At 53.0% G+C, this 18,020-nt stretch overlaps 3 protein-coding genes across 3 annotated transcripts; all 3 read left to right on the top strand.

Annotated features, from left to right (window-relative positions):
* Positions 1–4,274: 4,274 nt before the first annotated feature.
* Positions 4,275–5,970, top strand: LOC134045599 (inositol 1,4,5-trisphosphate receptor-interacting protein-like 1). The gene is given in 2 exon segments (XM_062495421.1): positions 4,275–4,412; positions 4,414–5,970. Coding segments are annotated over 2 exon segments (1,695 nt in total).
* Positions 5,971–9,802: 3,832 nt separating this feature from the next.
* On the top strand, positions 9,803–11,486 carry LOC134045598 (inositol 1,4,5-trisphosphate receptor-interacting protein-like 1). Its single transcript, XM_062495420.1, is given in 2 exon segments — positions 9,803–9,928; positions 9,930–11,486. Coding segments are annotated over 2 exon segments (1,683 nt in total).
* A 320-nt stretch (positions 11,487–11,806) lies between these two features.
* Positions 11,807–16,981, top strand: LOC134045597 (inositol 1,4,5-trisphosphate receptor-interacting protein-like 1). The gene is given in 5 exon segments (XM_062495419.1): positions 11,807–11,858; positions 12,855–13,151; positions 15,321–15,439; positions 15,441–15,786; positions 15,789–16,981. Coding segments are annotated over 5 exon segments (2,007 nt in total).
* Positions 16,982–18,020: the final 1,039 nt, after the last annotated feature.

Below are 18,020 nucleotides of genomic sequence, written 5' to 3'. Positions count from 1 at the left end.
GACTTTGATTCTGTTACCTACAGCAATGGAGCCTCTGCTGATTTCAGAATGCACATTCTCATGATTTTCTCATGCATTGAGAGGTCACTTATATAACAGTCAGAGCTTGTTCCTATCAGCTTCAAGAAGAATTTGGGTGCCACTGAGAAGAATCTGTAGGGTGAGAGTGAAGTCCTTGAATGAAGATGTTGATTTTGGAACAGACAGCAGACAGGTCTGAGCTTGGCTGCACCATGGACATTGTTAACACTCATTAATTTTCCTGACTTTATATTTCCCAGCATTTTCATTTGCTTTGTGCACAATTTCTTTTTTATTTCAGCAGATGCCCTACTTAAATAATGAGAACACATTGAAGCAAATCACCCTTTGAAAAAGCATTTAAAATGTACCACCTATTCTCCTCTTCAAGTCTTTGTTTTTTTAATTGAGTTTGAAAATACCAAGAAAAGGCAGAGACTCCGGGATTAGCTTTGCAGAGCTGGTGTAAACAAGAAGCAGCACTCTGTGGCTTCACTCTGTCAACTGCAGTCTGTCCTTTCACATATAAATCTGTTTGACCTTAGAGGAAAACAGGAAGACTATGAATGAAGGTAAGCAGCTTCCAAAACCCTTTCATGTTTGAAGATTTTCCTTAGGGTTACTGGAAAAGGGTTTGTAGAAACAGGATGTGTCGTGTTTCCTTTCACTTCTTTTGAAGCTACACGTCAAAGGTGTGCTTCTTCCTCAGATTTAAATTATTGCTCTAAAACAAGGACAACCATGTCTCCATCCTTTTGTTTCTCTGCCTCCCAGCCCCATGAGATAAGATAAAGCCCTTTATATGTACAAATGCAACGTCTTCATCATTCTCCCAACAGAAACGAAGGTAATACAAGTGGATTATTTCCTCAGTTCATCTGAGGGGAAAATGGATGGAAAAAACATGAAACTCGTGGAAGATCATGAGAATTTTGATATTGATGGCAGCTGCCATCATCTTATCATCATCACCTCATCTTTCTTATGCTGTCTCCTCCAGTCTGTATATATACACTAAGTTTGAATATAAGCCTAACCCTCTAAGCCCCTTGTTATAGCTATTGAGAGTCAGGGTCTTGAGACAAAGCACCATTATTGACTCAGTTTCCCCACAGGGGGCTGGGTACTGAGTCAGCTTGACACCATTCATCCCAGTTATGAAAACTGAGCATTTCCTAAGTGCTGGGAGCTGTCGTAGGTACAACACCCTCATCCAAAGGCTGACGCTGGCATCTCACACCTGCTTCATAACCACACTGATAACCTGTCTAGGTAGCTGGGAAGGTAAGTGAGGATGCTGTACCTGGTGAACCAGCCGCCATCACCTTTGTACACTGGGAGATCATGAATACATTCCACCTAGGTGCACGTTAGTACAGAAGTTAGTATAGAAATCAAAGAAGTCATAGAACGGTTTGGGTTGGAAAGGACCATAAAAATCATCTACTTCCAACCCCCCCCTTTCTTTGGGCAAGGGAGCCACCCACTACATCAGGAAGGGTCATGCTCAGGGCCTCATCAACCTGGCCTTGAACACTTCCAGGCAAGTTAATAGAACCCTTCTTGTTAATCAAAACCAATTACTACTGCAGCATCTGTTCTCTTGTCTTCCCTGACACGTTGGGCCATATGGTCTGACAGACCTATTCAAGAGTATTTGTTTCTCAAAAAAGAACTGAAGAAATGGAAGCAAGACTTCATCATTGTAGCTTTAAGCTGTGGGAAACCAGTAGATCCAGCTACCAAGAACTTCTCCACAGCCCATAAATTCTGCTGGTCCAGTTCCCTTGGCAGTTCCCCACTGCCGCCCAATCTATGGCTTGTAGTTACAGCAACAAGATCCACTGTGCTGCCTAAGGCTGTGATGGGTTGGGGTGTACTTTCCTGGCAAGGGGTGCTGGCAGAACGTGGCTACCATGGCACTGCAAACCTTGTGCCCAGGTGCAGTGAGGGCTGGCAGCTCCCTCAGAGCCTGGGAGCTGGGAGCTGAGTGTGCTAACACTGGTCTGTCTGTCCCACTGCCCCCATCCAGGGAGCAGAGCAGACCTGGAGATTCTCAGCAGGTTCAGACAGCCCTGCTGAGTGTTGATGGAGCATGTTCATGGTGTCGAGACGGGATGGGTCCAAATCAGGAAGTCATCCTGCAGCTCAGCCAGGCAAGGCTGTGGGGACTGAGCCAGGCATGGTCTCCTGGTGGGCTCGGCTTTTTGGGACCTATGGCTGGGCTGGGCAAGCTGGAATGGGCAACCTGTAGTGCCACTGGAACAAGGACTGACAGCCCTGGTTTGGGCTAGAGGTGGATCCCGGGCCAGGAAGGATAGAAGGGAAGCTCAGGTGGGCTAGTCATAGCCTTGGCAGACTTGGAGGTAGTGTGTATGCTAAGGCAGTTAATTAACACTTTTTGTTCCTGAGCTAGGAGGGATCCATGACGCAGTTAAGGGACCAGGGAAGGAGGAGCTGTTTTTCCACTTTTCCACCTGAATTATTTACCCAGTCCATTGCAGGGAAATCCAGGCAGTGAGATCCAGAGGTAATACAGGGCAGGGAGCATTTCCTGCCTGTAAAATCATGTGCTGGGACAGGGTTTTCTTAACGCTGAGTCCTGCTTTTCCTCCTCCACACTCCAGTCATATCCACAGTCTAGCCATTTTCTTTTTCTATATACGGTATCTTGCTGCAGCATTATATACTCTGTGTCTTTAAGCAGATTATAGCCTGAAATAAATTCCAATTTAATGGAAAATACTATCAGTTTCCATGGGGATTACTTACCATGCAATTGTGGTTGTACTTCCTCTTGTGCTTAGGGCTAAAAGCATTAAGTGATCTGTATTTTTTTATACTTCCTTACAGTTCTCCTATAAATATCTATTCATCGTAATGGTCAGAACATTCAGTCTTCAAAAGTGGGTCATTTTGGTTTTTATGCTGTGATCTTATGCCAGATTATTAAACACTTAGGCTAAAGCTGGAATCAACAGAGATCCTCATACTTCCCAGTTTGTTATTTCAGGTCTGCAAAGAAAAATTCCTGTGGATAGCTATCAGTTGTCAAGGAAATGGGCTGATATTCATGAGTGAAGAAAATCCTGAAGCTCGTCACTTGCCTTTGGTAGCTGGTTAAGACCTCTGGTGTTCAGGAGGTAAGGGCTGTTGTGTCAGGCAACCCAGCATGGAGAGCTAACCAGGTGCTGGGTGAGTCCTGGCCCAGAGCATCAGCAGTGGTGATCAGCTGAGCTCAGGAAGAAGGGAGAGGTGTGGTAAAGATATTTTAAGGGTTTGGTTTTATTTTTCATTATCCCAGTCTGATTTGATTGGTAGCAAATTAAATATGTTTCCTCCAGATGAGCCTGAGCAATCTCTCTGTTCTTCTCTTAACCCACAAATTTCAGTCCGTATTTTCTCTCATTCAGCCAAGGCCAACCAACCACAAGCAGTGAGTACTGGTGCCCACATTCCCTGTCAAAGTTAGGCACAGACAATCAACAGAGGAAGAATTTGATCAACATGCCATTTATTGGCATCTTAGCACAGGGTGAAATTTTCAGAGGGATTGGACTCTCTCAAGAAAGGGAGGCATGCAGTGTCCATGTGGAAACAGGACTCTATTTCCAGGCTGCTTGCCACAGTCTCTTCATCTTTGTATCTGACTCCCAGAGTGAGCTTTTTCTGTTTGAGAAAGGAGCAGCAACAATTTCCAACACTGACAAAGAAGTGTCCTCTCCATGTCCTGTGTGCTCAGGAATGTGGGACCTCCTGCCCAGGGGTTAAAGGATGGGTGGATACTCCTCCTAATCAGTAAAGATACAGAGGAGATATAGAGGTATCAAATTTGGACCAACCACATTAAGTTCTTCCACTCCACTGAATTCTGTCAGCAGGAGACCTGCTCAAGCTGCAAACATAAGACGCCTAGATGGTTTTCACAGAAGCCACACATGTAGTCCTACCACTACTAAAACTGCAGTTTGGTGTGCACTTTGTGTGTATCCAGCCTTGCATGCTTCAGGACACTCTGGGCGGCTGAGCCAGGATGGGGACAAAGGGTGTGGCTGGCTGCCTTGTGATGTGCTGTGACACCTGTGACACCACGGGGGACGTGTCACAATGGGGGCCGCTATAAAAGGCCGCAGCAGGCAACGCTGGCCCTGCATTGCTTGAGCAAGCGGTGAGTGCACACGTGGTGGGGAGGCTGGGCTGGGCACAAGGGCCAGCCCAGAAACGCTGAACCTGGGGCTGGCTTCTCCCCCTGCATGCAGGGACAGCCCCTGATGGGAGAGCCTAGGGCAGGACACGCTGCTGCTGCTGCTGCTGCTGCTTCTGGGGCAGTGGGACAGGCGTTGCTGCCTGCCAGCTGTGTGGTGCCCTGTGCTTCATGTCCTCAAACCCCTGAGCATTCCTGTCCTTGCTGCCCCCACTGCTAGCTGCCTCCCTCACAGCCCCATTCAAGGCCTTCTGTCCATCCTCCCGCAGACCATGAATTCCCTGGTATTGCTCTTCGTGCTCTTGAAAACCCTCATCCAGTACCCACAGCTCGTGGGTGATGTTCAGGATGAGGAAACACGTCTGCGCGTGGAAGTGCATGCAAAGTACATGGAATGGGAGAAGATTTGGCTGGAGTGGCAGGTGGAGCAGCTGGCCCTGAAGCAGAGTGGAGTGGAGCAGTCCTTGCAGCTCCTGGCTGTTGCTGTGCTCCTGATCCTGGTCTTGGTCCTATGGCTGATGGGGTGCAAAAGGAGCCTGATGAGACAGGAGCCTGAAGAAGAAAATGTGAATGCAAACGAAGGAGACGATGCTGGAAATCAAGTAGATAAACGTCTTCAAAGGAAAGTAGGAAGGATGCTAGCGGAGCGCATACAGTGGCCTGTACAGGACCTGCTGAAAGGCTGCGAGTGGACAACTGACCTGATGGACAATTATACCATCTATTTTAGACACGTCCTGGCAAACAGTTTCTACCCAGTCCTGCGACGAGCCGTCGGGGTGGGCAGCGCCTTTGAAGGTTGGAGTCCCCGTGAGCAGGATGTTGTGTACCAGGTGCTCATACCCATGACTCCTCCCCGAGGCCACAGCTTCCACCTGGAGCTGGACTCTGCAGAGCACAGGCAGGTGAGGAACTTCCGTGTCCGCGTGCAGCTGGAGTGCACCTGCACCAAGGAGCAGCAGGGGGAGAACGTGCTGTGCTTCCTGCACCAGCCCGAGGAGGAGCTGAGGAGGAGTCAGGATCCCAGCCTCCTAGACACCCTGTGCACCGACTCCTACCTCGATGTGCACAAAACTGCCCGCTGGTTCCACCAGCTGGTGAGAGCAATCTGGCCAGCTTTGCCTCAGTCACACAACTGGTATTTAACGCTGCTGCCCTCCAGACGCTGCTGCCATTTCAGGGTGACCAATGGCCGAGAAAGCTTCAGGATTGAGATGCAGTTTGGGGTGCGGAGAGGCGACTCTGACATCTTTGTGAGCAGCCTGCCTGCATATGCTGGAACCCCAAGCACTCTGTGGCCTGAGACCTGTGCTGTGGCAGAGATGAAGTTCTTCCAGCACATCGCCAGGCAGGCGCCCCCTGACAGTTTGCACCTGAGATGCCTGCAGCTCTTCACCAGTCTTCTGCTGGGCATAGGCTTTTCCACCTACACCATGAAAACCGTCGTCATGCACCTCCTGATCACCATTCCTGTATCAAAGTGGTGCAGGAGACATTTCCTGAGGCGACTGATGGATATCAGCGACACTCTGCGCTTATCCCTGGAAGTGAAGCGCCTCGACCACTTTATTGTGGGCAACCGGAGGCTTCCTGAGGAGATCCGTTTGCCCCAGGATGTTCAAACGGCTGAGCCACCCAACCTCTTCCACCACCTGGCCATGGATCCTGTGGCCCACTCCCAGGGGATGGGCAACTACCGGCATCTGCAACGACAGCTCATGGCAGTCCTCAAACCTGATGATTGAAAGAGGTTTGCCTGCACAGAGCTGTGCCCGTGCTGCTTGCAGCCGGCAGCACAGAGCCACCTCATAATACAAATCTGGTGCTTTAAGGAGAAGAGGATGCGTGCAAAGGCTCTGCCGAAGCTCCCACAGCCTCTCCTGCCGCCTCAGCAGGTGGACAGCCACAGGAGGGTTTATTCTGCCCCTTGGATCGTTTCAATTTCCAAAAAAGGCACCCCCATCTGCATAGAGCCCTGCTGCAACTTCCCCACTCCTAAGAACGAGCGTGAAGAGATGACACGCCGTGCATGCAGGGCCAAAGTCACCAAAGCCCACCTGCAACATGCACTTGTTCCCGGCCGTTGAGAATGACCGAGATTTGGAATATGAAAGAAGCGGGAGCGGGGGACAGAAAAAGAAGCAAGCAACGGGACAAAGAAGACCAAGATGAAAAATCAGCGCTGCTTGGCCGGGATCAGTCAATGGACAGTGTCTCTCCTTGTCCACTGAAAGGACACCTTTAGACCAGCATTGCACAAACTGTCTCGGAGCCGACCCGAAATTCTGAAATAACAGAGCGCATATTTAGTGTCGCTATCTGTTGTGATACGTCCTAGTGCTCTTAGCGCATTTAAGTGTAGGAACATTTGCATCAAATAGATATATTTATAACACATAAGATGTAGATATAGATATACTATAGTCGTTATGTATTAATATAACTATATAATGTATATTATACAAAATACGTACATGATGGAATTTTTATATACAAGTAAAGCTGTATCTAGGGTCGCTATCTGTGGTGACCCATATTAATGCTTTATAATTAGTGCATTTATGAGCAGCAACCTGGAAACTCCTTTGATCTTGTTTCAATAAAATACAATATTGGAGAATTGGAATTGTGCAAATCTTTATTGATCTCAGCCAGACCTCGAGTGTTGGTAAAAGTCACCTGCTGAGAATCTGGGCTTGTGAGCTGTTTGCTTGAACTCAACCAAACTGACAGTGCTGAGCTGGTCCGAATCAGAAATCAAGCCCAGCTGCCCCCGGCCCCGGTGATCATCACACAGTCACTGAATGGCTTGGCTTGGAAGGCTCCTTAGAAATTGCCTTGTTCAGCCCTGCAGCCAAGGACAGGGACACCTTGCACTGGGCCGGGTTGCTCCAAGCCCCAGCCAGGCTGGCCTGGAGCACTGCCAGGGATGGGGCAGCCGCAGCTTCCCTGGGCAGCGTGGGCCAGGGCCTCAGCAGCCTCAGAGGCCACAATGTCCTCCCCATCTGCAGCCTAAGCCTTCCCTGTGGCACTGGGAAGCCGCCGGCCCCGGCGCTGTCCCTGCAGGCCCTTGCAAACAGTCCCTCTGCAGGCCTGTGCTGGGCCCCCGCAGGCCCTGAATGGCTGCAGGAAGGTGTCCCTGGAGAAGCCCTGGGACAGCCCTGGGGCCGGGAGCGCCACCATGAGGGCAGCAAGCGGGGCCTGGCACGGCCGTCGGGGAGGGAGGGCACAGGGCGGGCGCCCAGGCCCCGGCAGCAGGAGCAGGGAGCTCTGGAGTGCGGCCGGCACGGAGCCGTGGGCTCCCGCAGCTCTGCATCCCTCACGGCTGAGGCAGCTGCCCAGGCACAGCCGGCTGGGGACACGCGGCCACCCCGGGGCCACCCGCAGGGGGACCCTGCTCTGGGGCCAGGCCGGGCCGCAGCAGGGAGCACCTCATGGGGCTGTGCCCGGGGAGGGAACGGCCCTGCCCAGGGACAGCAGGGCTCTGGCACCGGGGACAGCAGGGACAGCAGGGACAGCAGTGCCCGGCACGGCCACAGGGACACACGTGGCCGCAGTCACTGTCAGGAATGTGTAGATGTGGCACTTGGGGACATGGATATGAGGTGGACTTGTCAGTGTCAGGTTTGTGCCCACTGAATTGATGGCAGCATGGATGTGGGGCACCACTCAGCCCAGATGCTGGCAGCTGAGCCACGGGCAACATGCCACCTTCCCCTGCTGCAGAACCCTTTCAGGGTCAAGCTGGGGCAGTGGAGAGGGCTCAGTGATTCTCCCAGCTCCTGAGCACAAGGTGAGAAAAGAGAAATGTTGTAACCCATCAACCTCCTGGACTGACACATGGTAAGAGAGCAAAGAGAGGGGCAAAGGCACAATTGTGAGTTCCATCCAGGCAGCACCAAGAGGGGACCACTCAAATCCAGCTCTCCAGCACAGAAAATGTCACAGGTTTTCCTGCGGAGGGGGGAAAGGATGCAAACAAAAGACAATAAAAACCCCACACCAAAACAGTAGTGTTTGAATTTTCTGTGACTGCGGGCGGAGAGAAGTTGCTGTGCAGTCCTGATGGTCTCTTCTCTGCACACTCCTGGTCTTTGCTCATCTCAGGGGTCTGCAAAGCCAGGTGAGGATTTCTTCCTGCTCTTGCGTGTGCTGAGACCAAACAGCCTTGGGGTGCCCAGCGCTGTGAGCAGGAGAGCTGGGGAAAGTCACTGCAAGCCACGCAGCCTTCCCCTCCAAGGCTCCAGAGACACAAGGGCAGAAAGCTGCGGCCTAAGCTGGGCTGCACTCGGACCTGGTGGAGCTTGTGTCTGCTCTGGCATCCCTCCTCCAGGCTGGGCAGCGTAAATCTGAGCTGCTTTCACAGGCCATTCAGGCTTTGCCCAAACTGGGGCCTTGCTGAAGGCACAGGCCAAGGAAGGGCTCTCACTTGTGCTGCCGGTGCCATGGAAGGCCCCAGAGCAAAGAGGGCATTTCTTGTCTGCCGGGATCCCCTCTTCACAGTCTGGCCTTGCAGCTTAGCAAATCCCACAGGCACACACGGGGACATTCCTGCACCGACTTTCACTCCAAACCTTTCCACTTTCGACTGGGAAAATTCGGATCTTTCCTTCTGCTTGCAAGGGGCTGGATTCCCTTGGTTGATAGATTTGGCACAATGGTTCTCCTCACATGGAAATGCTCCCAGGCAACCTGAAACTCTTCCAGCAACCAGCAACCCATTTTGTCCCACTGGACCATGGGAAGGAAGCCCAGTGCAAAAGCACCACCTTTCTCTCCCCTGAAAGGAGCTGGATTCTCAGCCCAAGGGCCTAACACAATGCAGATGGTCCCTGAAGGGAGCTTTTAGCTACGTGCGGGTCATTGTATTAGCCCAGGGAACAAACCCAATGAGCAGAGGAAAATGACCTCAGGTTGATCCATGGCAGGTTTCAATTGGATCTCTAGGAAATATTCCTTCAACAAAAGGGATACGAAGCTTGGGAAACAGGCTGGATAGGGAAATGGCTGAGTCCCCAACCTCAGAAAGGATTAAAAGTCACGTGGATGAGGCAACTGGGGACCTGGCTGATTGGTGCAATAGGCAGTGTTGAGTTTGCTGTTGGACTGTGTGATCTGCAGGGACTTTTTCAACCTCGCTGACTCCGAGGTTGAAGTGTAGGTCAACCAGTGTAGTGCCAAAGCTTAGACTCAATGATCCTCAAGGGTGCTCTCTAACATGGATATCGAGGAGACTGCCACTGGAGGGCAGATGGAAATCAATCCAAAAGAAAGCGCAGTGGGAGTTCTTTGAAAAAGATTCAGTCAAATGCAGCCTTAAGCAGGACACCAGGGCCACTCTGGGTGGCTGAGCCAGGGCGGGGACAAAGGGTGTGGTTGGCTGCCTTGTGATGTGCTGTGACACCTGTGACACCACGGGGACGTGTCACAATGGGGGCCACTATAAAAGGCCGCAGCAGGCAACGCTGGCCCCTGCATTGCTTGAGCAAGCGGTGAGTGCACACGTGGTGGGGAGGCTGGGCTGGGCACAAGGGCCAGCCCAGAAACGCTGAACCTGGGGCTGGCTTCTCCCCCTGCATGCAGGGACAGCCCCTGATGGGAGAGCCTTGGGCAGGATACGCTGCTGCTGCAGCCGGGGCAGTGGGACAGGCGTTGCTGCCTGCCAGCTGTGTGGTGCCCTGTGCTTCATGTCCTCAAACCCCTGAGCATTCCTGTCCCTGCTGCTCCCACTGCTAGCTGCCTCCCTCACAGCCCCATTCAAGGCCTTCTGTCCATCCTCCCGCAGACCATGAATTCCCTGGTATTGCTCTTCGTGCTCTTGAAAACCCTCATCCAGTACCCGCAGCTCGTGGGTGATGTTCAGGATGAGGAAACACGTCTGCACGTGGAAGTGCATGCAAAGTACATGGAATGGGAGAAGATTTGGCTGGAGTGGCAGGTGGAGCAGCTGGCCCTGAAGCAGAGTGGAGTGGAGCAGTCCTTGCAGCTCCTGGCTGTTGCTGTGCTCCTGATCCTGGTCTTGGTCCTATGGCTGATGGGGTGCAAAAGGAGCCTGATGAGACAGGAGCCTGAAGAAGAAAATGTGAATGCAAACGAAGGAGACGATGCTGGAAATCAAGTAGATAAACGTCTTCAAAGGAAAGTAGGAAGGATGCTAGCGGAGCACATACAGTGGCCTGTACAGGACCTGCTGAAAGGCTGCGAGTGGACAACTGACCTGATGGGCAAATATGCCATCTATTTTAGACATGTCCTAGCAAACAGTTTCTACCCAGTCCTGCAACGAGCCGTCGGGGTGGGCAGCGCCTTTGAAGGTTGGAGTCCCCGTGAGCAGGATGTTGTGTACCAGGTGCTCATACCCATGACTCCTCCCCGAGGCCACAGCTTCCACCTGGAGCTGGACTCTGCAGAGCACAGGCAGGTGAGGAACTTCCGTGTCCGCGTGCAGCTGGAGTGCACCTGCACCAAGGAGCAGCAGGGGGAGAACGTGCTGTGCTTCCTGCACCAGCCCGAGGAGGAGCTGAGGAGGAGTCAGGATCCCAGCCTCCTAGACACCCTGTGCACCGACTCCTACCTCGATGTGCACAAAACTGCCCGCTGGTTCCACCAGCTGGTGAGAGCAATCTGGCCAGCTTTGCCTCAGTCACACAACTGGCATTTAACGCTGCTGCCCTCCAGACGCTGCTGCCAATTCAGGGTGACCAATGGCCGAGAAAGCTTCAGGATTGAGATGCAGTTTGGGGTGCGGAGAGGCGACTCCGACATCTTTGTGAGCAGCCTGCCTGCATATGCCGGAACCCCAAGCACTCTGTGGCCTGAGACCTGTGCTGTGGCAGAGATGAAGTTCTTCCAGCACATCGCCAGGCAGGCGCCCCCTGACAGTTTGCACCTGAGATGCCTGCATCTCTGCACCCGTCTTCTGCTGGGCCTAGGCTTTTCCACCTACACCATGAAAACCGTCGTCATGCACCTCCTGATCACCATTCCTGTGTCAAAGTGGTGCAGGAGACATTTCCTGAGGCGACTGATGGATATCAGCGACACTCTGCGCTTATGCCTGGAAGTGAAGCGCCTCGACCACTTTATTGTGGGCAACCGGAGGCTTCCTGAGGAGATCCGTTTGCCCCAGGATGTTCAAATGGCTGAGCCACCCAACCTCTTCCACCACCTGGCCATGGATCCTGTGGCCCACTCCCAGGGGATGGGCAACTACCGGCATCTGCAACGACAGCTCATGGCAGTCCTCAAACCTGATGATTGAAAGAGGTTTGCCTGCACAGAGCTGTGCCCGTGCTGCTCGCAGCCGGCAGCACAGAGCCACCTCATAATACAAATCTGGTGCTTTAAGGAGAAGAGGATGCGTGCAAAGGCTCTGCCGAAGCTCCCACAGCCTCTCCTGCCGCCTCAGCAGGTGGACAGCCACAGCAGGGTTTATTCTGCCTCCTTGGATCATTTCAATTTCCAAAAAAGGCACCCCCATCTGCATAGAGCCCTGCTGCAACTTCCCCACTCCTAAGAACGAGCGTGAAGAGATGACACGCCGTGCATGCAGGGCCAAAGTCACCAAAGCCCACCTGCAACATGCACTTGTTCCCGGCCGTTGAGAATGACCGAGATTTGGAATATGAAAGAAGCGGGAGAGGGGGACAGAAAAAGAAGCAAGCAACGGGACAAAGAAGACCAAGATGAAAAATCAGCGCTGCTTGGCCGGGATCAGTCAATGGACAGTGTCTCTCCTTGTCCACTGAAAGGACACCTTTAGACCAGCATTGCACAAACTGTCTCGGAGCCGACCCGAAATTCTGAAATAACAGAGCGCATATTTAGTGTCGCTATCTGTTGTGACACGTCCTAGTGCTCTTAGCGCATTTAAGTGTAGGAACATTTGCATCAAATAGATATATTTATAACACATAAGATGTAGATATAGATATACTATAGTCGTTATGTATTAATATAACTATATAATGTATATTATACAAAATATGTACATGATGGAATTTTTATATACAAGTAAAGCTGTATCTAGGGTCGCTATCTGTGGTGACCCATATTAATGCTCTATAATTAGTGCATTTATGAGCAGCAACCTGGAAACTCCTTTGATCTTGTTTCAATAAAATACAATATTGGAGAATTGGAATTGTGCAAATCTTTATTGATCTCAGCCAGACCTCGAGTGTTGGTAAAAGTCACCTGCTGAGAATCTGGGCTCGTGAGCTGTTTGCTTGAACTCAACCAAACTGACAGTGCTGAGCTGGTCCGAATCAGAAATCAAGCCCAGCTGCCCTCGGCCCCGGTGATCATCACACAGTCACTGAATGGCATGGCTTGGAAGGCTCCTTAGAAATTGCCTTGTTCAGCCCTGCAGCCAAGGACAGGGACACCTTGCACTGGGCCGGGTTGCTCCAAGCCCCAGCCAGGCTGGCCTGGAGCACTGCCAGGGATGGGGCAGCCGCAGCTTCCCTGGGCAGCGTGGGCCAGGGCCTCAGCAGCCTCAGAGGCCACAATGTCCTCCCCATCTGCAGCCTAAGCCCTCCCTGTGGCACTGGGAAGCCGCCGGCCCCGGCGCTGTCCCTGCAGGCCCTTGCAAACAGTCCCTCTGCAGGCCTGTGCTGGGCCCCCGCAGGCCCTGAATGGCTGCAGGAAGGTGTCCCTGGAGAAGCCCTGGGACAGCCCTGGGGCCGGGAGCGCCACCATGAGGGCAGCAAGCGGGGCCTGGCACGGCCGTCGGGGAGGGAGGGCACAGGGCGGGCGCCCAGGCCCCGGCAGCAGGAGCAGGGAGCTCTGGAGTGCGGCCGGCACGGAGCCGTGGGCTCCCGCAGCTCTGCATCCCTCACGGCTGAGGCAGCTGCCCAGGCACAGCCGGCTGGGGACACGCGGCCACCCCGGGGCCACCCGCAGGGGGACCCTGCTCTGGGGCCAGGCCGGGCCGCAGCAGGGAGCACCTCATGGGGCTGTGCCCGGGGAGGGAACGGCCCTGCCCAGGGACAGCAGGGCTCTGGCACCGGGGACAGCAGGGACAGCAGGGACAGCAGTGCCCGGCACGGCCACAGGGACACACGTGGCCGCAGTCACTGTCAGGAATGTGTAGATGTGGCACTTGGGGACATGGATATGAGGTGGACTTGTCAGTGTCAGGTTTGTGCCCACTGAATTGATGGCAGCATGGATGTGGGGCACCTCTCAGCCCAGATGCTGGCAGCTGAGCCACGGGCAACATGCCACCTTCCCCTGCTGCAGAACCCTTTCAGGGTCAAGCTGGGGCAGTGGAGAGGGCTCAGTGATTCTCCCAGCTCCTGAGCACAAGGTGAGAAAAGAGAAATGTTGTAACCCATCAACCTCCTGGACTGACACATGGTAAGAGAGCAAAGAGAGGGGCAAAGGCACAATTGTGAGTTCCATCCAGGCAGCACCAAGAGGGGACCACTCAAATCCAGCTGTCCAGCACAGAAAATGTCACAGGTTTTCCTGCGGAGGGGGGAAAGGATGCAAACAAAAGACAATAAAAACCCCACACCAAAACAGTAGTGTTTGAATTTTCTGTGACTGCGGGCGGAGAGAAGTTGCTGTGCAGTCCTGATGGTCTCTTCTCTGCACACTCCTGGTCTTTGCTCATCTCAGGGGTCTGCAAAGCCAGGTGAGGATTTCTTCCTGCTCTTGCGTGTGCTGAGACCAAACAGCCTTGGGGTGCCCAGCGCTGTGAGCAGGAGAGCTGGGGAAAGTCACTGCAAGCCACGCAGCCTTCCCCTCCAAGGCTCCAGAGACACAAGGGCAGAAAGCTGCGGCCTAAGCTGGGCTGCACTCGGACCTGGTGGAGCTTGTGTCTGCTCTGGCATCCCTCCTCCAGGCTGGGCAGCGTAAATCTGAGCTGCTTTCACAGGCCATTCAGGCTTTGCCCAAACTGGGGCCTTGCTGAAGGCACAGGCCAAGGAAGGGCTCTCACTTGTGCTGCCGGTGCCATGGAAGGCCCCAGAGCAAAGAGGGCATTTCTTGTCTGCCGGGATCCCCTCTTCACAGTCTGGCCTTGCAGCTTAGCAAATCCCACAGGCACACACGGGGACATTCCTGCACCGACTTTCACTCCAAACCTTTCCACTTTCGACTGGGAAAATTCGGATCTTTCCTTCTGCTTGCAAGGGGCTGGATTCCCTTGATTGATTTGGCACAATGGTTCTCCTCACATGGAAATGCTCCCAGGCAACCTGAAACTCTTCCAGCAACCAGCAACCCATTTTGTCCCACTGGACCATGGGAAGGAAGCCCAGTGCAAAAGCACCACCTTTCTCTCCCCTGAAAGGAGCTGGATTCTCAGCCCAAGGGCCTAACACAATGCAGATGGTCCCTGAAGGGAGCTTTTAGCTACGTGCGGGTCATTGTATTAGCCCAGGGAACAAACCCAATGAGCAGAGGAAAATGACCTCAGGTTGATCCATGGCAGGTTTCAATTGGATCTCTAGGAAATATTCCTTCAACAAAAGGGATACGAAGCTTGGGAAACAGGCTGGATAGGGAAATGGCTGAGTCCCCAACCTCAGAAAGGATTAAAAGTCACGTGGATGAGGCAACTGGGGACCTGGCTGATTGGTGCAATAGGCAGTGTTGAGTTTGCTGTTGGACTGTGTGATCTGCAGGGACTTTTTCAACCTCGCTGACTCCGAGGTTGAAGTGTAGGTCAACCAGTGTAGTGCCAAAGCTTAGACTCAATGATCCTCAAGGGTGCTCTCTAACATGGATATCGAGGAGACTGCCACTGGAGGGCAGATGGAAATCAATCCAAAAGAAAGCGCAGTGGGAGTTCTTTGAAAAAGATTCAGTCAAATGCAGCCTTAAGCAGGACACCAGGGCCACTCTGGGTGGCTGAGCCAGGGCGGGGACAAAGGGTGTGGTTGGCTGCCTTGTGATGTGCTGTGACACCTGTGACACCACGGGGACGTGTCACAATGGGGGCCGCTATAAAAGGCCGCAGCAGGCAACGCTGGCCCTGCATTGCTTGAGCAAGCGGTGAGTGCACACGTGGTGGGGAGGCTGGGCTGGGCACAAGGGCCAGCCCAGAAACGCTGAACCTGGGGCTGGCTTCTCCCCCTGCATGCAGGGACAGCCCTGATGGGAGAGCCTTGGGCAGGACACGCTGCTGCTGCAGCCGGGGCAGTGGGACAGGCGTTGCTGCCTGCCAGCTGTGTGGTGCCCTGTGCTTCATGTCCTCAAACCCCTGAGCATTCCTGTCCCTGCTGCCCCCACTGCTAGCTGCCTCCCTCACAGCCCCATTCAAGGCCTTCTGTCCATCCTCCCGCAGACCATGAATTCCCTGGTATTGCTCTTCGTGCTCTTGAAAACCCTCATCCAGTACCCACAGCTCGTGGGTGATGTTCAGGATGAGGAAACACGTCTGCGCGTGGAAGTGCATGCAAAGTACATGGAATGGGAGAAGATTTGGCTGGAGTGGCAGGTGGAGCAGCTGGCCCTGAAGCAGAGTGGAGTGGAGCAGTCCTTGCAGCTCCTGGCTGTTGCTGTGCTCCTGATCCTGGTCTTGGTCCTATGGCTGATGGGGTGCAAAAGGAGCATGAAGAAGAAAATGTGAATGCAAACGAAGGAGACGATGCTGGAAATCAAGTAGATAAACGTCTTCAAAGGAAAGTAGGAAGGATGCTAGCGGAGCGCATACAGTGGCCTGTACAGGACCTGCTGAAAGGCTGCGAGTGGACAACTGACCTGATGGGCAAATATGCCATCTATTTTAGACATGTCCTGGCAAACAGTTTCTACCCAGTCCTGCGACGAGCCGTCGGGGTGGGCAGCGCCTTTGAAGGTTGGAGTCCCCGTGAGCAGGATGTTGTGTACCAGGTGCTCATACCCATGACTCCTCCCCGAGGCCACAGCTTCCACCTGGAGCTGGACTCTGCAGAGCACAGGCAGGTGAGGAACTTCCGTGTCCGCGTGCAGCTGGAGTGCACCTGCACCAAGGAGCAGCAGGGGGAGAACGTGCTGTGCTTCCTGCACCAGCCCAAGGAGGAGCTGAGGAGGAGTCAGGATCCCAGCCTCCTAGACACCCTGTGCACCGACTCCTACCTCGATGTGCACAAAACTGCCCGCTGGTTCCACCAGCTGGTGAGAGCAATCTGGCCAGCTTTGCCTCAGTCACACAACTGGCATTTAACGCTGCTGCCCTCCAGACGCTGCTGCCAATTCAGGGTGACCAATGGCCGAGAAAGCTTCAGGATTGAGATGCAGTTTGGGGTGCGGAGAGGCGACTCTGACATCTTTGTGAGCAGCCTGCCTGCATATGCCGGAACCCCAAGCACTCTGTGGCCTGAGACCTGTGCTGTGGCAGAGATGAAGTTCTTCCAGCACATCGCCAGGCAGGCGCCCCCTGACAGTTTGCACCTGAGATGCCTGCAGCTCTTCACCCGTCTTCTGCTGGGCCTAGGCTTTTCCACCTACACCATGAAAACCGTCGTCATGCACCTCCTGATCACCATTCCTGTGTCAAAGTGGTGCAGGAGACATTTCCTGAGGCGACTGATGGATATCAGCGACACTCTGCGCTTATGCCTGGAAGTGAAGCGCCTCGACCACTTTATTGTGGGCAACCGGAGGCTTCCTGAGGAGATCCGTTTGCCCCAGGATGTTCAAACGGCTGAGCCACCCAACCTCTTCAACCACCTGGCCATGGATCCTGTGGCCCACTCCCAGGGGATGGGCGACTACCGGCATCTGCAACGACAGCTCATGGCAGTCCTCAAACCTGATGATTGAAAGAGGTTTGCCTGCACAGAGCTGTGCCCGTGGTGCTCGCAGCCGGCAGCCCAGAGCCACCTCATAATACAAATCTGGTGCTTTAAGGAGAAGAGGATGCGTGCAAAGGCTCTGCCGAAGCTCCCACAGCCTCTCCTGCCGCCTCAGCAGGTGGACAGCCACAGCAGGGTTTATTCTGCCTCCTTGGATCATTTCAATTTCCAAAAAAGGCACCCCCATCTGCATAGAGCCCTGCTGCAACTTCCCCACTCCTAAGAACGAGCGTGAAGAGATGACACGCCGTGCATGCAGGGCCAAAGTCACCAAAGCCCACCTGCAACATGCACTTGTTCCCGGCCGTTGAGAATGACCGAGATTTGGAATATGAAAGAAGCGGGAGAGGGGGACAGAAAAAGAAGCAAGCAACGGGACAAAGAAGACCAAGATGAAAAATCAGCGCTGCTTGGCCGGGATCAGTCAATGGACAGTGTCTCTCCTTGTCCACTGAAAGGACACCTTTAGACCAGCATTGCACAAACTGTCTCGGAGCCGACCCGAAATTCTGAAATAACAGAGCGCATATTTAGTGTCGCTATCTGTTGTGACACGTCCTAGTGCTCTTAGCGCATTTAAGTGTAGGAACATTTGCATCAAATAGATATATTTATAACACATAAGATGTAGATATAGATATACTATAGTCGTTATGTATTAATATAACTATATAATGTATATTATACAAAATATGTACATGATGGAATTTTTATATACAAGTAAAGCTGTATCTAGGGTCGCTATCTGTGGTGACCCATATTAATGCTCTATAATTAGTGCATTTATGAGCAGCAACCTGGAAACTCCTTTGATCTTGTTTCAATAAAATACAATATTGGAGAATTGGAATTGTGCAAATCTTTATTGATCTCAGCCAGACCTCGAGTGTTGGTAAAAGTCACCTGCTGAGAATCTGGGCTTGTGAGCTGTTTGCTTGAACTCAACCAAACTGACAGTGCTGAGCTGGTCCTAATCAGAAATCAAGCCCAGCTGCCCTCGGCCCCGG

Source organism: Cinclus cinclus, chromosome 6 (genome assembly GCF_963662255.1).
Source record: "Cinclus cinclus chromosome 6, bCinCin1.1, whole genome shotgun sequence".
NCBI lineage: Eukaryota > Metazoa > Chordata > Aves > Passeriformes > Cinclidae > Cinclus > Cinclus cinclus.
The sequence above is the reverse complement of the archived record's forward strand: the minus strand, read 5'-3'. Positions and strand labels throughout refer to the sequence as shown.